The 22,538-nt window shown below is 43.3% G+C and overlaps 1 protein-coding gene across 1 annotated transcript in view; it reads right to left on the minus strand.

Moving 5' to 3' along the window:
- Positions 1-22,538, minus strand: part of LOC144682690 (FRAS1-related extracellular matrix protein 2-like) — a 266,621-nt gene that overhangs the window by 66,556 nt on the left and 177,527 nt on the right. Inside the window, exon 7 of the mRNA XM_078545282.1 lies at positions 1,943-2,092. Coding sequence (XP_078401408.1) covers positions 1,943-2,092 — 150 coding nt within the window. The remainder of the gene's footprint in view (positions 1-1,942; positions 2,093-22,538) is intronic.

Genomic DNA, 22,538 nt, shown 5'->3' on the forward strand with positions numbered 1-22,538 from the left:
TACACACCTTAACAAAGTCAACTATAGAATTCTACCAGAAAACACCTAATTTCAATGAGTGCAATGTTCCACAATCTATGCCTCACGGACAAGCAAAAGACTTACTCGTATATTCTTTTAACTTTTATTTGGACTAGAAGCTTCTTACTTCTGAGATGTGTGTGTGTGTGTGTGTGCGCGTGTGTGGGGTTGCATCTTTTATTATTTTTTTCTCAGGTTTTAATAACTTATAAACTTACTCCTTCTTTGACTCAAGAAAACCTGGTTTGATTGGCTCCTTAGGAACTAAATACATGTGAATTGGTAAAGGCATCTATGGGGGAAAGAAAATTTAAGAAATAAACCTTTGTTGCCACCAACCGAGGATGTTGAATAAAAGGGGAACCAGCTTGCTCCTTCTCACCTGGTTGTAACATAAAGATTAATGCTTTTCCATGAAAATACAGGATAAGTTAGATTATCAACAATAGGACTGTTAGAAAGAGTGGAATAGGCTTTTGTAGTTCTTCTTGTTTTCTATGTTAGTGGAAAGGTTTTAATTAAGATGAATTTAATCAAGGGAAAATTGTCAAGTAGAGGTTAAAAAAAATGAACCTTATTCCTTCTGGTTCCTTCTTGTGCAAAAGGCTCCAGGCTAGAATTTTACTCTCAAAGGTCAGACATACAAATGGTGAAGGTGTGCTTCAACTACCTTCCTATATGCAGGGCACTGGAAGGGTATATTTACATTCCTGTGCTAACACATTTTTCAGCAATGACCTATTGATTTGAATGCAACACAATGGGGTGGAAGACCTTTGGTCATTTAGCTGCAAAAATGGAATAGGATGAGCCATTTCTTGGTACAATTGTATTGATTTACAATACTTCATTTGGGAAAGGTGCCTCTGGACACATTGTTTAATGAGGCATTTTGATTTTCAGCACTCTACAGGGAAAATGACAGATGTTGTTAGACAGAAACAAATTAATCCTTCTAAGCTACTCCTAAATAGTTTTGCGAAGGTGAACTCTGATAAATGTCTGAAGCTAAAACTGTTGAAGATTCAATATGAGAATTCAATGACGTCAGGAATCCCTAGTTTTCTTAAAGTTTCAAGTTCAATATTCTGTACGTTTACAAACAATGGCCTGGATGTTGTGATAAAATAATGGGAGGCTATCAGTGTTCACTATTATTAAGGAGTAATTGAATAGAAACCTTCAGCATTCACAAATACCTAGCAGTTCAAGAAGGCAGCTCACCACCACCTTCTCAAGGGCAATTAGGGATGGGCAATAAAAATGCTGGCCTAGCCAGCGACACCCATGTCTTGTTAAAAAATAAACCAAAAGTAAAACACGGAAATGAGGAAGTTGCTGATTAGGTTTCTTTATGCCTGCACAAGCTGTGCTCCAATAGTTTCCCAATAAACAAAACAAAAAAGTTAGCATTTGTCAATTCAAGTGTAAGTGAATTTTTAATGTTGCAGTAAGTCTGCAAAACAACCTCTTTGGCATGGAAAATTTACTTTTTAAAAGTGTGGCATCTCATTCCTGCAGATTTTGGGTTTGTTGGAGATTTGTAAATAAATAATTTTTTATTTACCTTTTCCTTGTCTCTCTCTCTCTCTCAATCCCATCTCTCTTTCCCTCTCTTTATTACATTTTCTGTACATGGTTTTTCATTGAACTAAATATTCCAAATTATACTGTATATCTCGTAAGGGTTCTTTAATCTTATTGATTGACACTTTTGATTACCCTTTTAGCGATAGTTCCAGATCCCCCGAGAGGGCAACGCACTATTTTGACTCTCCAGTAACTGCAACTCATAGTGCAAAAACCCACAGAATGTTTGAGGACGAGTGCAAACGTACTGAATAGCTAGCACTGTTTCTTCTTCACTGACTGCAAAATTTGGGCCTGTATCTAAAACGCCAACAAAATATTATGCTCTCACCTTCAGCTGATGCTGGTTCTGTTTTGCGAGATCGAACTGTCACAGTTGCAGTCTTGGACAAGTCTGTTCCAGTTCGCCAGACCTGGACTTCCACGTAGCCTTCACTTTCATCCACCTGGTACTCAGTGTCTCCAAAGTAAAAAACTGGTTCTGGAATAGGGATAATACCAGCACCATGAACATGTGTACAACTCTTTATATAAAAAATAAAAGGCAAAACTACCCAACCAGATAGGTCTTTAGCCATTTCATACATATCATCGCATCCTCAGTAATAAGGGGAAACTCTTCCTCTAATGCTGGGACATGAACAATTTCAAAGGCAATTTGATTGATAAAAATATCAAAGCAATAGATTTAAATATGTTATCATATCAAACTTAAGGCAATAATTAACTTAGATTTATTAATGTGTAGAACTGACAAGAGCAGATTGATATTTAGTAGGTTGCCATGGTTGTGCAGTACAATAACTCACGCAAAGGCCTGTGATTGTCCAGTTTCAAGCGTACATAATTAGTGCACAACATGCACTTCCACATCAGGAGTCAAATTAGAAAGAGATTCATCCAGGCCAGTTGCAAATCCTGTTACTGATAGCTAATTATTGACAGCTGCTGCAACTGGGCAGGCATTAGACAAGGGTAAAATCAGGCTTGGTTCTAATGAACCAGGGTCCAGATACCCCTGTCAACAGTCATTGCCTAATCTTACTCAGAGAGCACTTGAAAGGCACTTATTGTCAATGGAATTATGCCCCAAATATCACAAAATTGGGGATAAAACTAGGAATAGAAAACAAATGTGACTTGCATGACCAAAATGCAAAGTTAAAAGTGCTGTTCCTTTTATATGACTTAGGCAAAAAAGGATGTCAAACAAAATTCAGTTGGAGATGATATCTAATAAAGCAGGCTTTCAAATTTATGGGGCTGCATTTTACATGCCCATGCTGGGTGGGTTCTAGCGGGTAAGGGGCACGTAAAATAGGGCAGGTGCCAACCCCACCAGCTTCCCGCCCATCCGAGTTCACGGGTGCCAAAATCGGCAGCCTGCATGCCATATTTAAATAAATAATCAAGGGTCAATTGGGCTTGTTAACAAGCCAATTGACCCCAATAACACGCTACCCACGTCATAAAATAGTTGGCATGGGTAGTTGGACTGGGGTGGGCAGGTTGCTTTTTAAAAAAATATTTTTCAAAGGGCAGGAAGCAAGTTGGGGTATTATCTTCAGGGGCTGCCCTTTGTGGATTGGTGAGGGTGGGGGGGGGGGGGGGGGGAGGTGGCAGTGGGCACCCCTAAGATAGAACACTCCTTTTCTTCCTACTCGCCTGCTCCATTAAACATACCACCCCTGCTCCCCTCCCTAACCTGTCCAAACCCTCGCTGCTCAAGACCCCAGACTTACCTGGCTCCTGGATCAATTGGGCTTTCTTCTTCTGCCTGGTTACAGTCACGGCAGTGCCCACTAAGGTGCTCTTGGCACTGCTGGGTCTGATGGATTGGCTGCTCGCAAGGGTGGGACTTCCTCCCTGGTGAGGGGCAGAAGTTCCACACTGCCCCTATTTAGCCCACCCGCAGCGTGTTATGGCTGTGGGGCAGGCTGGGCTGGAGTGGGTTGGCCTCCTTTGCTTCTGGGTGCTGGGGGGGTATGTGTGCAGCTGTGTGCCCCTCCACCCCCTGTAATATTCTGCCCATTATCTATTAATTTGTGTTTTAATTCACTCAGATTAAGTTCTCTGTAGTTATTTTCAGTCTTGTGTGTGGTATTGCAGGAGATTTAGAATTTTTGTTATCAATATACTTTTCAGAATAATTGCTGACAAACCCCTTTTATTTCTTTGTTTTACAGGATTTTATTGATGTCTTATTCAGCAGCTTGGACCAGAGCTCTTGTGTGGTGTGGCACCAACATGTTATCAGAGTAACCTTGGGCAAACAGTGCTCTAATCGCCTGCCAAAAAATTCCATGCATTTTTCACCTCTCCACAAAATCCACCACAAAGGCTGGATATTGAGACAAAGAAAGAACTAAACACAGGTTGCTATGAGTCTGACATTTCACATCAAGAAACTGAAACTGAGATTTCTTCACCTTAAATCGCTTGTCATTTTACACTCAACAACTTAGATGAATATAGTGTTCTTAGTGCAACAAAACATGTCAAGGTGCTTCACAGGAATGTTATAAACCAAAATTAGACACTGCACCACATAAGGCAACGCGAGGGCAGACAGCCAAAGCTTGATCTTTTAAGGAGTATCTTAAAGGAAGGAAGAAAGGCAGAGAGCCAGAAAGGTTTCGGGAGGGAATTCCAGGGCTCGGGGCCTAGGCAACACAAGGCACAGCCACAAATGGTGGAGCAATTAAAATCAGGGATGCTCAAGAGGCCAGAATTAGATGAGAGCAGGGATATCGGAGGGTTGTCAGGTTGGAGGAGATTACTGAGATAGGGAGGGGTGAGGCCAAGGAGGGATTTAAAAACAAGGTTGAGAATTTTTAAATCAAAGTGTTGCTTGACATTAAGCCAATGCAGGTCAGTGAGGACAGGAGTGATAGGTGAATAGGATTTGGTCTGAGTAAGGACATGGGAAGCTGAGATTTGGATGACCTCAAGTTTATGGAGTTTAGAATGTGGGAAACCGGTCAAGAGTGCATTGGAATAGTCAAGTCTAGAGGTAACAAAGGTATGAATGTGGGTTTCAGCAACAGATGAGCTGAGGTAGAAACAAAGTCAACCATTGTTGCAGAGGTGGAAACAGGCATTCTTAGTGATCCCGTGGATATTTCGTCCGAATCTCATCTTGAGGTCAAATATAACACCAAGGATAAGAACAATCTGGTTTAGACTTAATTGCCAGGGAGAGGGATGGAATCGGTAACTAGGGTTTGGAGAGGGGACTGAAGATAATAGCTCCAGTCTTCCCAATATTTAATGAAGGCAATTCCTGTTCATTGAGTGTTGGATGTCAGACAAGCAGCCAGCAGCCTGATAATCTGCACCAGTGCAGTAGTCTAGAAGGGTGGTGGTGACGTAGAGCTGCATGTTGTCAGCGTACATGGGGAAAGTAACACTGTGCTTTCAGATGGTGTCAATGAGTGGTAGCATGTAGAAGAGAAATAGGAGGAGGTGAAGGATAAATTGCTAGGGGACACCAGAGGTAACGGTGCCAGAACAGGAAGAGAAGCCACGGCAAGTAATACTCTGACTATGATCAGAAAGATAAGAATGGAATTAGGTGAAAGCAATCCCATGCGAGTGAATGACAGTGGAGAGGCATTGGAGAAGGATGGTGTGGTCAACCATATCAAAGGTTGTAGAAAGGTTGAGAAGGACGAGGGGAGATAGTTTATCTTTGTCATAGTCACATAGGATGCCACTTGTGACGTTGAATAAATGCCATTTTGGTACTTGGCAGGATGGATGCCTGATTGGAGGGATTCAAACATGGAATTCCAGGAAAGATGGGCACGGATTTGGATCTCATCCAGAAAACGATATCACAGACTGTTCAGTAATCCTTCAGTACTGCTCTGAAGTGACAGCCTAGATTATGTGATCAAGAGTTGGAATGCAACTTGGGACCACGGGCTGAATTTTCCCTGTCCCAGGATGGTGGGCTTGGAGGCAGGGGAACCGGGAAAGTAGTGGGCCGCGTGCAAGGATGACTCCCTGACATATTCCTGCAGCCAGGGAAGTTAAGGCCCTGATTAGGGGCAATTTTCTGGGCTCACAGGCATTTTTCCAGTGATCGAGCAGTCCCCCACTGCATGGGAAGGTTGCCAGCTCAATGGAGGCTGCCTTCCTGCAGTAGGCCGGGGGTCCCATGTAAAATGGTGGCATGCCCCTGACTGGGGGTGCCGATCGGGAACACACCCACTTGCGCCCGCTCCCGCACAACCCCCCCGACTGGGGGAAGATCCTGCCCCATATTCCCACCGACTCCCCGTATCCCCTAATTCCATGAGAGACCAAAAATCTGTCCATCCCAGCCTTAAATGTATTCAACGATGGAGCATCCACAATCCTTTGACGTAGAGAATTCCAAAGATTCACAACCCTTTGAGTGGAGCAATTTCTCCTTATCTCAGTCCTAAATGATTGGCCCCTTATCCTGAGACTATGTCCCCGAGTTTTAGATTCCACAACCAGCAGAAACAATCTCTCAGCGTCCACCCTATCAAACCCCTTCAGAATTTTGTAGGTTTCAATGGGGGTTGCCTCATTCTTCTAAACTCTAGATACTATAAGCCTAATTTACTCAGCCTTTCATCAAAAGGACAACCCCCTCATCCCAGGGACCAATTTTGTGAACCTCACAAATCCTTTTATATTGTCTGAAATCTTTCAAAATTCTTAAATGATCTTTGCAGCTTTCCAAGTAAATTCAGAATTTCTCTGACACATTGGGAAAAATTCTAATAAATATACGAGTTGCAAACCATTTTTATGATGCAGATGTAGATTAGTCAGTGTGAAAATCGCATTTCCCTCCCCTACCTCAAATAGTGGAAGCATTTTAGGGGTGTAACGCACTGCTGAGGAGTAGCAGAGCTGTTAGAATTTCAGCTGAACTGTTAGAAATTTAAGGAGTACAAGCGACAGACAGACACAACATTTTAAGGGCACAAAATCTCTGTATTCCACGAAGACCCTGCTGGCTCTGCAGCTTGTGAGGATAATAGGCAAAATGCTCCAATGCCCCGGCTAGTACAACTCTTAAGTAGATTTCAAGGGATATCTGGCAGTTGTCTGGCAATGGCTCTTTGAACTCCCACTTTGCTGAATGAATTATGTGTTGTCTGGCATCCCCTCACAGCGGCATGGTGGAATTAGCCACTTAATAGAGTAGGCCATGCAGCTGAATTCTTGCTGCAGTTGAGCTCTCCAATGTGCTACTCTTTAGAAAAAAATATTCTATTGTACAAACTCACTGCCCATTATAAATCAATTTCTCCCTCACTCCCTGTAAAAGTGCACTGAAAATTCACAGTAATAGGTTCAGGTTTATGCCACACTGTTAAAGTTGCACTTTGTATCACGAAAGCACATAAGTCCTGACAAACTCATTATGCTACAGGTTCTGATTTGAAATCAGTACTTGCTGAGAATAATGCAGGGCAGTAGACTGAAGCTATACTGCTAGCTCTATGAAAAAATGAAGCTATGTCCTTATCAGCACACAGATACAGGTTAAACTTCAATGCCGGCAGAGAGATGGCCTTTCTGTAGACTGCCTGCTAACATGAAAGGTTTAAAATGTAATTTTTCATAGTCCATTTCTCGTGCCCACAAAGTTGCTGAAAGTGCAAGTTTATTACAGCACAGTGAGAAAAACAGAGTGCCTAGGCTCTGAGCGAGTAGAAGTGGTAAAGGTGTAGAGGGTGAGCTAATGCTGGTGAATTCAGTGCCAAATCAGACATAGAAAGTGAAATAAAGCGAGGGAAAAAAAGATTGGATTAAGAAAGAGGCAGAACGGAAATGTAAAAAATATTATTTAAAATTTGATATTTTCAAAATCACCCCAAAAATTATAAACCTGAAAGAATTAGACTCAACACTTCATTTTTGATGCCAGAGAGGTTGAATGGCAGTCATTAACAATTATTGCATTGTTAAAAAGTTGTACATATGCTACTAATTATTGTCCTTAAATATCTTTGGTAGGCTTAATTTGCATTTACTGTGCGAAATACAGCAAGTCCAATGCTTGCCAATAGCGAAGCAGAGAAGGAAATGCTGTTTTCATGAAGAGCTTGTCTAAGGTACAGTAACTGTCCAGATAGATTTTTGGGATGTGTGGCCTGATTGATATATTAAATATGTTTTAACTTAAACAGCACTTAAAATAACTAATTATTGTAACTTATCAATTTTGATGTAAAAAGGTATAAAAATTGATTGGAATGCACCATTTTTACATTTTTTTTCAGAGAATATAGGAACGTAGGACTTAGGAGCAGGAGTAGGCCATTTGGCCCTTCGAGTCCGGACCACTATTTGATAAGATCATAGCTGATCTGGCTGTGGTCTCAACTCTGCTTTCCTGTGTGCTCCCTTGACTCACTTGTTTATCAAAAATCTACCTAACTGAGCTTTGAATAAATCCAAAGACCCAGCCTCCACTGCTTTCCGGGGAAGAGAATTCCACAGTCTAACGATCCTCTGAGAGAAAAGCATGCTTCAGAATTCTCTACATATGCCACCATGGGTATAGATACAGGTGGAGGCAGCATTCAGAAAAGGCATTGAAAATACTAAATATGTCACCTACAACTCTGTAATTACAGTTGTGCTACAGTGACTGTGAAGCTGAGGAGTTGTAAGGCTCACTCCTGCATTGCTTCAGTAATGTTTTAGCAACTTGGCAAACAAATTGCACCGCACACTTTATATCGCTGTGAAGTAAAATCTGGTTTGTATCAATGATAACAATTTATTACTTATAACTGACCGATAAAAAAATTCTGCCAAAGATAGTATTTTTTTTTCTCTCTATTCACATGTAATGTAGAAATCAAGGCCTTTATAAATGACTCTTTAGTTCACAGTGCTTTCATAAGATAGTATTCTCGACTTCCACAGCAATGATCATACAGCTTTTGAGCATTAAACCCAGGTGTCAATTTTTATTGTAATAACAGTCAGATAGTGAACCCATTCATATCAGATATGGTTGATCCAAACTAAATGCGATCTCCCTGGGTTAATGCACGTGTCCTGTAGCAGATCAGCAATACGTCAGTTGGTTTGACAGTTCAGGTTTTCATATATAAATAACACAGTAACATTGTCCCTGGTCAATGCCAGATTATGTGTAAAGGGTAGGGGGAGAGCTTCATGCAAAGTGAAAGCTGAATAGAGTGTTAACCAGTTACAAGGTACTGACTTGCACAGATTCAGGTCTCATGTAATATGGCATTAAATTATTGGCTGTGCGCACGTCCTGAGTTTCCCTCCCTGTAGAAAAGTAGTGGGAGTGCAACAGGAGATGATTGTTACTAGTCTGATGTAGATCTTATGCACAGTAACTAGGAGCAACTCTGATGTCAAGGTGTAGGAGTTGCTTAACTTCCTCCTGGGCAATAATTCAGTGATCGCTGCATAGATGTGGTGTTGTCACAACTGACTGTAACTAATGAGCAGCAGAAATGCTGCCAAAAATATAATTTACTTTTTCCATTTGAGTGCTTAATTACAGCACTATATACCCATATGTGTTGGCTTCATTATGTAGAGAAGCCACAGGAAAAACGTGCAACTCATGCACTTTAAATGCGCAGTAACTCAGGCCTGATCCATAGGGCACAAACCTGCTGATCTCTCTCAGAATGACTGCACTCATCTTCCCACCCATGTCGCTCCGCATTCCCGATTTTAATTGCTCCACCACTGGTGGCCATACATTCAGCTGCCTGTGCCCCAAGCTCTGGACTTCCCTCCCTAAACATCTCCATCTTGTTTTTTCCTTTAAGTTGCTCCTCAGAACTTGCCTCATTGACCCAAGCTATTGGTCATCTGCCCTACATCTCCTTCCGTGGATCTGTGCCATATTGTGTTTTATAGTGCTCCTGTGAAGCCTCTTGGAGTGTTTTATTAGAGGTGCTATATAACTACAAGTTGTGGGTTGTTGTAAACTCCATCCCCTGAGCTAAACCAGCCATTCCAAGCTGCACTTAACCACTTTAACTGAGAACGTAGAATTGCTATATTCTTTTGGCTGATACCCAATAATGGCAGCTAGCAAAGTCTCAGGTTACATTAAACTAATGAACAGATTGAGATTAATCCTGAGCAAAATAATAGGGTATGAGAATTTAGTGCACTTATGCTATTGCTTAATCGTTGAAGACTCTTAATGAGTTCTGCAATTGCTTTGAAACAAAATTAATTACATAACAGCTATTTAACAGGCACAGTCCATTCATAACAGCATTTCAACGCTTCCTTTCACCAATGTTTATACTGGCATATGTATACATTATGCCAATGAGCAATGGGAAGTGAATTGGGCACGGTATTCCCTTCCTGTTGAGTTGTAAACTTTAAATCAGGGTGTTTCTACTTGTGGAGAAATGGGTGAAACCAGAAGAAGTAACTCATTCTTATTGGTTGGGTTGAGTGGCAAAGGATGAGTCATTTGAACAGTTCACCTGCCATCCCTTTGGATGCAGTGTAAGGAAATCCAAAAGACAGGGAAAGTATTATGTAGAATGTCCAGTCCAATTGGTCTATGTCAGTATTTCTGCTTCACGTGAATTTCCTCCTACTCCTCTTCATCAAGTCTGATCAGCATATCCTTCTACTCAATTGGCCCTCATGTGCGGATCTAGCTTTCTATTTAATGCACATATGGTTCCCTTTAAATACATCTATGAACGTGAAGAGATTTTAAAATTAAAAAATTTTTTTTATTCATTCACGGGATGTGAGCTTTGCTGGCTGGGCCAGCATTTATTGCCCATCCGTAGTTGCCCTTGAGAAGGTGGTGGTGAGCTGCCTTCTTGAACCGCTACCGTCCATGTGGTGTAGGTACACCCACAATGCTGTTAGGAAGGGAGTTCCAGGATTTTGACCCAGCAACAGTGAAGGAACGGCGATATATTTCCAAGTCAGAGTGGTGAGTGGCTTGGAGGGGAACCTCCAGGTGATGGTGTTCCCATCTATCTGCTGCCCTTGTCCTTCTAGATGGTAGTGGCTGTGGGTTTGGAAGGTGCTGCCTAAGGAGCTTTGGTTAGTTTCTGCGGTGCATCTTGTAGATGGTACACACTGCTGCTACTGTGCGTCGGTGATGGAGAGAGTGAATGTTTGTGGAAGGTGTGCAAATCAAGCAGGCTGCTTTTTCCTGGATGGTGTCAAGCTTCGAGTGTTGTTGGAGCTGCACTCATCCAGGCAAGTAGAGAGTATTCCATCACACTCCTGACTTGTGCCTTTGTAGATAGTGGACAGGCTTTGGGGAGTCAGGAAGCGAGTTACTCGCTGCAGGATTCCTAGCTTCTGACCTGTTCTTGTATCCACATATTTATATGGCTAGTCCAGTTCAGTTTCTGGTCAATGGTAGCCACCAGGATGTTGATAGTGGGGCATTCAGCGATGGTAATGCTATTGAATGTCAAGAGCCGATGGTTAGATTCTTCAGATTCTCTCTTGTTGGAGATGGTCATTGCCTGGTACTTGAGTGGTGTTAGTTGTTACTGAGAATGTTACTTGCCACTTGTCAGCCCAAGCCTGGATATTGTCCAGGTCTTGCTGCATTTGGACACGGGCTGTTTCAGTATCTGAGGAGTCGTGATTGGGGCTGAACATTGTGCAATCATAAGCGCACATCCCCACTTCTGACCTTATGATGGAAGGAAGGTCATTATGAAGCAGCTGAAGATGGCTGGGTCTAGGACACTACCCTGAAGAACTCTTGCAGTGATGTCCAGGAGCTGAGATGATTAACCTCCAATAGCCACAACCACCTTCCTTTGTGCAAGGTATGACTCCAACCAGCAGAAAGTTTTCCCCCTGATTCTCATTGACCCCAGTTTTGCTAGGGGTTTTTGATGCCACACTCGGGCAAATGCTGTCTTGATGTCAAGGACAGTCACTCTTAGCGAGTTACTCAAAATCGGCCCTTTAACTCTCTTTGTTTCTCCACAGAGGGCTGAGAGTGTGGAGCCAGGAGCGTGGGAGGGTCCGAGACCAAGGACTGCCCCAAGGTTTAACGATGACGCCCTGTGAGTCCTCCTCCAGGCTGTAAATGATAGACTGAAGGTCTTCATGCCCACTGATGGGAAGAGAAGACCTCCTAGCCATACAAAAGCAGCCTGGACGGAGGTCGCAGTTGAGGTCAACAGCCTTGGGGTCATCTAGTAAACCTGGCTATAGTGCTGGAAAAGGCTCAATGACCTTTTGAGATCTGTAGGGGTGAGTGCATCACCTTTCTGGAGATGGACATATATGGAAGGATCTGGTGTGGGTCCATTATGAGATTGTCTTGTGTGCTGCCCAAGTGTGCAAGGTGGCATGATGCACACATACCACTCAGTATGGCAATGGGGGTTATGGAGGGCAGCAAACTTCAACAACTGCTAATTGGCAAAGAGCACTGAGAAATGTGCGCTGGTGACAAAATACATGTTGGCCACATATTTGAAGGTATGAGTCTAGCACAGCTTATCACTACAATTTCCCTCTTTAGCTGCAGGAGAAGAAGGTGCGCAATACCAGATAGGGGAACAGGACTGGAGGTGGTGTACCAAACTTGGGCATCCTGATAGTTATTGAGGAATTGGTCCTGGAGTTGGCTGTCACCGATTGGAGCCGGCCCATTGATCGAGGCAAAATTTGAGGAAGGCCCGAGGGGGGCGAGATTCCAAGGGCTAATATCTATAATTCTTGCAAACATTGCTGAAGGGGCTGAGGGTGCGGAGTGTGTTGTAATCTGGGGAAGCTGGCAGGAAGGTAGCACTGATAGTTTGTGACTTTGGGGGCTTGCAGAATTCAGGGAGAAAAGTGTGCTTCCATGTTGACGGGTCTATGGTTCAAAAGTGTTTGCAATGAGGAAGCATGTCTATGCAAGCTCATCTTAAAGGATGAAGATGCCCCTCATTCTCCTTTGCGTTTCCACCACAGGTGCAACATCAGCAGCTGCAGTATATAGCCCCGAGGGACTGACTGTAACATCTGAGGAGGAAGAGGAAGCCTCAGAGGGTGCAGTTTCACATCTTGCTCCGCACCGAGCACCAGCGCAGATACACACACCTTGGTGGGTATGAGTGCTTTGGATGTAATGGAGCACATCACAGTCAGTGGAACATCTATCAGAGTCTGAGATGGAGCAGGCCTCTGGTACTTGGAGTGCTGGAGGCAACCGCAAGGCTGAGCCCCAGGCTGATAACAAGCCTCTAGAGTTGTCCATCAGGCAGCAGATTCTGGATGTACATGGAGATGTGGCAGAGATACCAGAGGAGTTGTGCATTCTTGCACGTTGGAAGAATCCATACAGGCTATGAGTGTTGTGAATACTCGCTTAATAGAATGCATGGCTTCCTCCATCGACAGACTTGCAAGTGTCATGGAGGGCCAAACCCAGCAGCTCACAGATGCGATACTGGGTATACATTCTGGCCTGCACTCCATCACCTTGTCCCAGAGTCAGGGTGAGGGGTGACGAGGAGCCTAAAGTCACATCCAGGTTCTGACTTCTCTCAGGAAAGCAGGGCGGGCCAAAGGGACCTTAGAGCAGTGGATGAGCAGCTGCTGGCACCATTGGGGGCAACACTCAGATCACTTCTGATGGGACAGCCTCTCCTCTGCCCCTCTGCCATTGGTACAGATGCTAAGTGCTGTGGCAACAGATGAGCCTCCTGCCACTGTGCAGATGACTCCCACCATGCCGGGGCCCTCATGGCCTCAGGAAATCAGAGGACAGCCACCAAAGTCATCCTAGGCAAGGGGGCACAACGTTCAGCAGCTTGTCTCCAGCACAGCTGGCAGCGAGGGGGGAGTACCATGCCACAGCACCTGGAAAAGAATCAAGAAAACTCCCCATGGAGTCTGCCTGCCTACTGTGTTATGATGGACTGGCGTGATGAAGACAGGTTTGCGAGCTGACGTCACAGCATTGGGTTTTAGGTGTGCGGGCGATGGCGACAGTTCCACTTTGAGAGGATCAAATTCGGCCCCAATTCACATAAGGAGGCATTAGCCCAGGTGGCCAAAATTTTGGTCAAACAGATAGGTTTTACAGAGTGTATGAAAACAGAAAATAGGAGAGGCACAGAGAGTTTTAAGGAAGAGATAATTGAGCTTAGGGCAATGACAACTGAAGACAGGGTTGCCAATGGTGGAGCCATTAAGGTCAGAAATGCTCAAGAGGTCAGTATCGGTGGAGTGCAGAGACCTTGGGGGCGTTGGAGGCCTGGTGGAAATAGGGAGGGGCCAGGCCTTGGAAGGAATTGAAAACAAGGATAAGTATTTTGAAATTGAGGATCTGCTTAACCAAGAGCCAATATATGTCAATGAGCACAGGAAAATGGGCGAGTAGACTTGGCACGAGTTAAGACACAGGCAGCTGAGTTTTGAATGATCTCAAGTTGGCAGAGGGTAGAACTAGGGAGGCCAATCATGAGTACATTGGAATAGTCAATTCTAGAGGCAGCGAAGTCATGGATAAGGATTTCAGCAGCAGTTAAGGTGAGGCAAGGATGAAGTCAGGCAATGGGCAGAATTTTCTGCCTATCGGGCGGGCGGGCCCGACCCAATCTCCGGTGGGCGGGGAGCCGATCCCTGCAGGAGAAGCGGGCCCAGCCACCATTTTAAGTGGGCGGGACAATTAAGGCCCACCCAGCGTGACGCCCGGCGGGAAGCGCTATGCACTTCCTGTGCGGGCAGGGCGGGGGGGATTCCCCAAATGCGAGAGTGCGCTCTTTCGCGCACACATCTCCCTGAGACTAAGTGCTGCCTCAGCGAGATCGCTGATAGTTGCATAAACATTAAAAATAGAGAAAAAAAAATCCTTAACATGTCCCCCTCATGTGACAATGTCACACGAGATGGGACATTTTAATAAATTTCATTAAAGCTTATTCAACTTTTTAAATCCCTACATAAAACTTCATCCCGCTGGTGGATGAGGTTTCATGTTTTTTCTAGTTGCCGCCGGGGCTCCTGGCCTGCCCGCCAACCTTAAGGTTGGACGGGCAGGTCATTTAATTGTTTTAATGATCCTGTCAATGGCCTCAATTGGCCATTGACAGGTCGGCGGGCGCACAGCTGATTTGGCTGTGCCCCCGCCTTTCTGAAAATTTAAATGGGTCGGATGACGTCGGGGGTACCCCCCACACCTCCCCCCCCCCACCCCAACGTCATCCCGTGTCATTTTGTGGGTCGGCGAGCGGGCCCCGCCCCCTGCTCACCAACGGCAAAATTCAGCCCAATATTACAGGGGTAGAAATAGGCCGTTTTAGTAATGGTCCAGATATGTGGTAGGAAGCTCACCTCAGGATCAGATGTTACACCAAGATGAGTGTATAGCCTGGTTCAACTTCAGGCAATTGCCTGGGAAAGGAATGGAGTCAGTGGCAAATGAACAGAGATTGTGATGTTGACTGAAAACGAGAGTTTCCATCCTTCCAAATATTTATTTGGATGAAATTTCTGCCTATCTAGTACTAGATGTTAGGCAAGCAATCTGACAAATCAGAGACAGTGGAGGGTTGGAGACATGGAGGTGAGGTCGAGCTGGGTGACATACATGCAGAAACTGGTGCTGTGTTTTCAGATAAAGTTGCCAAGGGTCCGCATGCAGATAAGAAACAGAAAGGGGCCAAGGATAGTTCTGGGTGAAAAAAGGACAGCAATTGGCCTGATCACAGATGTTTTCTTCAGAAGTCTATTAAAAACGCCGTAAAGAGACCTTAATGTCTTTCTCACGGGTGTCATTGTGCAGTTTAGGTTTAACAGAATTCTGTGCTGTGAAAGTTAGTGTGGTGTGTTATGTGATAACTCCCAGATGTACGCTGATCCAGCAGGTTTTATAGTGGAACAGGAATATGGATGTATCTAAAGCACAGTTTAAGAGCCAGATGCTTTAGTTCAAGGTCCTCAATTTCACCATGAACTCCGGTGGCTTATTCATTGCATCCATTAGTCTTACATTAGGATTAGACATTTTTCATTAATTTTCAATAGTATCTTGCCTCTGCTTTTTTTTCTCATTTGGAGTTTCCTTTTCAGACATTTTCTTTTGATCTACTCCTTTGATTTGACAGGAATGTGGAAATTTTCCCCTTACAAGATTACTTTTCAACTAACAATTTAATAATGCAAAAGCTGTTCAATTAAAGGGTCTTTAGCAGAAGGTAATGATTGCTTAACAATTTGATTTAATTCTGAAACACATTCAGTGGCTCATTTATTTTAATAAATTTTTGTCACTTATCACTTTAGATTTTCCCATGTTCTGCACTCATAGTGACTATCCTAACTCCCCTGGGTCTCTGACTGTCATTCTGAAACAGCTGCTGAGAGGCTTGCCAATAAAAACCTTAGCAATGAGTTGCCCTCAGATTTTCCTTTGGTGTCTCTTGGGAAGCAGGTTTCTTTTCTAGTGAGTAGGAACCAGGACCAAATTATTTTTGCCAAAAAAAAAAAATGAAAGCCTGGAAATTCCTGTAAAAATTTGCAACGGTTATGGTCTTAGCACCCGCTGGGCACACCAGGTGGGAGGGCAGTGCTGGTGGGCACTCTTCTCCCTGCTTCTCAGATGAGTGCCTGCGCACTCTAGTGGAGGCAGTGAGTGCCAGGTGGGACATCCTCATGCCGTGGGATGGTCTGGACTGAAGTGGCAGCCCAGGCCAGCGGGCATGATGTTACGCATTGCTCCTGGATCCAGTGCTGCAAAAGGTTCAATGATCTTCTGTGCTCAGTAAGGATGAGTACCGAGTTGGCATGGCACTGTGTGGTGATGTCGTGAAGGCTGTCCTTCGTGGCGCGCAGGGGTGTAAGATTCAGAGTGACAAAATGCACATATACCTGTGCCAGCCAAGGCTGGGAGATGTGGCTGCTAGCCTTGGGGCACAGAAGGGTAGAATGTGCAAATCTGATGGGCTCCTCAACCTGATCCTCTGAGGGGGCTGGGGCAGGGGGTGGTGCGAGGCTGGTATGACGTTGAAGGTAGAGTTAAAGTGCCAGCATGAAGCAAGGCCTTCAAATTGCAGAGAGGCAGGGGTCTCAGAGGAAGTTAAGAGTCCATTGGACAGATGTGAGAATGGCGGAGAGTGTAGGGCCGTCTCATCTCAAAATGAGAAGTTCTAAGCAAGAGTCCCTAGTGATCCAGCAATCACGATGCCACATGCAGGTATCCACAGTCTCACCAGCCTGCCTAGAGTGCAAATTGACTGTGTGATGATTGATAATGCTGACATATTGTCTTCCTCCCTCAGATAAGCCATCCTGCACAGACTGCAGGCATCCTGAGGACCCTTCCTTGGCACCTGAGGAGGAGCCACAGACAGTTCCACAAGCATCGCACCCTCTCTCTCTCTACCAGGCACCAGCACACATACAAGCATGTTGGTGGGCATGAATTCATTGGCTCAGAGGGCATTGTGGGGTGGGCATGGCACACACGCATGAGGAACTGGCAGAGGCAGAGAGTGCCCAGGGTGAAAGCCGTCAGAGGTCTGTTGGAGACCAGGACCATGCTGAGTCCGAGGTGGATGATGAGCCTCTGGAGTAGCCCGTCAGGCAGCAGATGCCGGATGTCCAGTGGGATGCGCGGTAAGATCTGGTGGAGATCCCTGAGGGTCTGCTGCTGAGGTCTCTGTCATGGAGGAGTCCATGACATAAAAATCTGTCTATCTCAGCCTTGAATATACTTAACGACCCAGCCTCTACAGCCCTCTGCGGTAAAGAATTCCACAGATTCACTACCCTCTGAGAAGAAGTTCCTCTTCATCTCTGCCTTAAATGGATGACCCCTTACTCTGAGATTATGCCCTCTGGTCCTAGGCTCTCTTACAAGGGGAAACAACCTCTCAGCATCTATTGCCATTTTAATACCCCATCCTGTTCTCACATGTCCATCCTTGGCCTGCTGCAATGTTTCAGTAAAGCCCAGCACAAACTGGAGGAACAGCACCTCATCTTCTGATTAGGCACTTACAGCCTTCCAGGCTTAATACTGAGTTCAACAACTTCAGACCACGAACTCCCTCCTCCATCCTCACCCCCTTTTTATCCTTTTCAATATTCATTCTCATTCCTTAATTTTTATTTTTTCATTTTTATTATTTTTTATCCACTTATTTTTATTTAAATTCATTTTTATTCATTGTTTTATCCCCACCTTTTATCCTATTTTCAATCTTTTTTTCCCACCACTGTCCCCTCCCCCCACCCCATCCCCACAAGGGCCATCTGTCACTTGTTCATGTTGTTCTTTCCAAAGCGCTTACCCTTATCCTGCCATTATCACATTCTGCTCTCTGACCTTAATGCCACCATCAGAGCCTCCTTTAGCCAGTATCACTATCATTAACACCCCTTTGTCCTTTTGTCCAAGACATCTCTGGCAATCTCTCCTTTGCCTCCACCTATCACTGGTCTTCTTTCCAGCTTCACCTGCTCCACCTCCCTTTAAACGGTTTACATTTCATTACATTTTTACTTCTCTTTAGCTCTGAAGAAGAGTCATAAGGGCTCGAAACGTTAACTCTGTTTTTTTTCTCTCCACATATGCTGTTAAGACCTGCTGAGCTTCTCCAGCATTTTCTGTTTTTGTTTCAGATTTCCAGCATCCACAGTGTTTTGCTTTTCTCTCAGCATCTACCCTGTCAAGTCCCCTAAGAATCTTATATATTGCAATAAGGTCACCTTTCATTCCTCTAAACTACAATAAGTACAGGCCCAACCTACTCAACCTCTCCTCATAAGAAAATCCCTCCATACCCAGGACCAACAATTGGGTGTGAGATTCCACAGTGGCGAGAGGAGGATTCTTTTGTTCTTGTAACTCCTGTTGGTAGCTTCTAGAACAAAGGGCCAACCCTGTGGTCACGTGACTTGTTGCAGCCACCTTATTAGGTTCCACAGAAAGTCAACTTTAGAAATAGCAAAACAAGAATAAAGTCTGATGTACACAGTTTTGATTTCCTTCATGTCTTTTTGGCATTATGCTGAAGATTTTAAAATCTCGAAAGGTCTTTCCTGTTGATTCCTCATTAGTGACCCCAATATCCAAACAGCAATCAACTTCACTTGCATTAATTACTGATTGAGCTCATCATTGTGGGGCTCACAAACAGCCTTGAGTGGCAAGTGTGACTGATTTGTGCGAGTATCCTTAAAACTGGCCACACAAAAGGTTGGGATCTCAATAATTCTGCTGCGACAATTGAAGGAGGTGGTGGTGGTGGTGAAGAAGTTGATTTGGAAGCAGCGTCTGTGCCATTTCTGTTGTTTTTTGAGCCAGAAAGGTTCGGAAAAATCTAAAAAAAATGCTGCCCTTTCGCTCCCATGGTGTCAGACTTTTCCCTATTAAAATACGTGTAATTCCTAGGCCACACAGCTCCCGGAATTTTAGCTCAGCATGAATGATTTTGATTTGAAAAACTACGGTAAGAAATTGTAGCTATGTAATGTCAAATGTTCAAATGTTTTGCACACCTTGATGCTTCGCAGGTTCCTAGCTAAGAAAGCATGCGGCTACCAGTTGTACAATATCTTTAAAAAGTTCAAAATAAAGCATCCAGGTTGGTTGTGTTCCAATCTATCGGATTCTTTTGGTACTCTAGTGGCTATGTATCCACCTTACACAGCATTAGCCAACAATCCAGGGATAATAGAAAACTAAAACTAGAACTGATAGCCAAATCCTATTAGATTTCCTTCGTTGCTGGCCCTGGGATAAATGTGCAAGTCTCCCAGTAGGTTAATGGTATGGTTGTTTACAAATCTACATCAATTTCTCACATTTCCAAACATTAAGCTGGTAATTTCAGCAGCATTCTTTATAGCTTTAACAGCTCTGGAAGCAATTCTGTTGCCAGGTCCTGCCAATTCATTTAACGGCTCCCCAAGGGAATGTAAAAGTCATGCTTTAAATGGTAGGTATTATACACACAACAGGTCATTTAGAGCTCCTCTGAGTGAGTGAAGATTTAAACGCAATGTCCTTTTAATCCCACAATCATTTTAGATACAGTAGTCAGGAAAATTAATGGCACGTTTTGAAGGAAACTTCAAAGACAACGGTAAATGGTCCTGGAATGGGGGTGCGTGGGGAGAAGTAGCTCCTCTGTTGCAGATGTAAATCCATTCTGATTTGCATCAAGCAACTGTTGCAAATGCATCCTTAAATTATTTTCCCAACAAAATGACAATAAAGCTTTTTAACTTTACAGTTTTAAAGTTGATAATAGCCTGTAGAAATATGAAATTCACTGGAGTAACTTTGATGAATAGAACTGCAAGCTTATTTACATAGAAAATTTTTAAAAATAATACCAGCTTTAGTTTAGTGTAAGCAACTAAAGTGCTGCCATTGTGTTTTGTACCAGGATAAGAGCGTGACAAAAAAAAACCCTTTTTATTTCCTCCTTTATTCTCTTCTTCCATTGCTAACTCCTTAATCTCTCAATTTTCACTCTTCATCATTACTAACCCAGCATCAACAATTTTCCAACTACTGCCTTAGGTTTCAAGGATGTACCATCATTTACTCTCCAAATAATAGGTATGAGGCACCTTTTATGCTAATAGTCAAGATTTTGAACAAGGATGTCCATCTATCTGAGTAATCCTCTGCTTTAACTGGAATTGCAATTTGCATTATGTGGTGTTCATAAAATAATAGTTAATAAGAAATTTCCATTTTGGACAAGTTCTATCCAGCAAAGATATGAGTTTGGTATTATATATAATACAGGAAGTTCCCCTCCAAGTCACTCACCATCCTGACTTGGAAATATATCGTCATTCCTTCACTGTCGCCGGGTCTAATTCCTGGAACTCCCTCACTAACAGCACTGTGGGTGTACCTACACCACATGGACTGTAGCAGTTCAAGAAGGCAGCTCACCACCACCTTCTCAAGGGCAACTAGGGAAGGGAAATAAATGCTGGCCCAACCAGCGAAGCCTACATCCCATGGATGAAGAAAAAAAATTACTGGTGTGTAATTATACCTACACCTCTGGATAAAAATAAAACAAATAATTGACTATATTTTCAAGAAAGTCATTAATCCAAAGCCAAACCCATATCTACAGATATTTGTTTGCTGCAAACAGGGCATGTCAATCTCCAATCAAAGACTTATCTAGATCTTACACCACATGAAGCCATAAGCAAACGCCACACTCTACTATACATTGGTGTGACTCATTTAACTTTCATCATAGTTCAAAAAGTAACTTTATCATTGTGCGTGTGCATGCAAGCTAGCTTAATTTTAACTGGATACCTTGGTACCTGGGAACAATGATGTTGTAAGAGTTGAAATAAAAAACCTTTTGACTTTTATAAAATATATATACACATCAAATATCTACTGGTTGATATCAATCAACTCATTTCCTGATGTTGCTGGTCACTGTAGTTACTCAACACTTAAAATCTGAAGAATTAGTTGCACTGATGTAAAATTTGTATAAAGGTTATTTAGTGTCAGCTTCCTGGTAACATTCAAAAATCACACTGTTGTATACAGTCACATTTCCAACGTCTCAGATCAAAAACCTATACGAAGATGTGATACATCTACCGGGATTTATTGTACGGATACTGCTTGATTTATACAAAAGCAAAATATTGTGGTTGCTGGAAATTTGAAATAAAAACAGAAAATGCTAGGAACACTCAGCAGGTCTGGCTGCATCAGGCTGATATATTAATGGATCGGGTGCAGGTGGGGTGGGAATAATGGATTCATATTTTGATAGTGAGTCACGATCGAAGCAACTGAGTCTCTACTTGATACATTAACCTCTCTTCTTACACGTTAGCTGACCTGCTGTTTATATTTTGTTTTCATTTTGGATATTTGGCATTTGCATGTTGCTTTTCTTTTTACTTCTACCTTGTCAATATATCAAAGTTCCAACAACATTTAAGAACCCCGAAACCATCCAAGACAAAGTAGCTTGCATGATGGGTAACATATTCACCACCTAAAATATTCACTCCCTCCGTCACTGATGTACAGGGCTACAGTGTGTACCATCTACAGGATGAACGTGCCAAGTGTCTGTATCCTCATATTCCAGAGTGCAATTTCAAGGACAATTATTGTAGAATTAGAAAAGATTATTGCGGCAGGGATTGAATTCATTTTTAAACTTTTGCTCCCAACTGTTTTAGTTTTATGAAGTTCATTGTATATCTGATAAATTACAATATTAATGGAAAATAAAAATGGTACAATAAGCATTGGTGAGCAAAATTATGGTTTTCATGCAACTTCTGGCCATCATGATAATAATGCATTTGGTTTAATATAACACTGAATGTGTGATTTGATTTAGATAAAATATTGTGGTTATTTGGACAGATGTATACTGCTTTCTGACAAGCCACACAATGTGAACAGCATTCATGTTTAAATATCTGAAACATGATTGGAAAGAAAAAGGTGTAAACTTCTGGGGGATCCTGTCAGTTTCTTGCTATAACTCCAGTGAAAGTGGCTAAGGCCTGGATGTGTGGAAACTCGGTTATGCTGAGCCTCCACTTTTTGGGGTAATTTTCCTCTACCTGTTCCTTACAATGATGGCTATGGTTGATGAACCAGGGGAAAAGGATGCCTATGCTGGAAGTTTGCACAACAAAAACAGAATTACCTGGAAAAACTCAGCAGGTCTGGCAGCATCGGTGGAGAAGAAAAGAGTTGACGTTTCGAGCCCCCACTAGAGCTGTACCTTGAGTGTCCTGCCATCCATTCTTAATTAGCACTTTTCTTAGATAATATCACCACCTTCAACATCTCTTTGATCCTTTTGTCTGTGACATCTTTTGATTATCTGCTCCTATCACTGCTTGCTTGTCCCTACAACCACCCCACCCTCAACTTCTCTCCCCCAGCCCCCCACCTTAAACCAGCT

This window comes from Cetorhinus maximus, chromosome 7 (genome assembly GCF_964194155.1).
Source record: "Cetorhinus maximus chromosome 7, sCetMax3.hap1.1, whole genome shotgun sequence".
Classification (NCBI taxonomy): domain Eukaryota; kingdom Metazoa; phylum Chordata; class Chondrichthyes; order Lamniformes; family Cetorhinidae; genus Cetorhinus; species Cetorhinus maximus.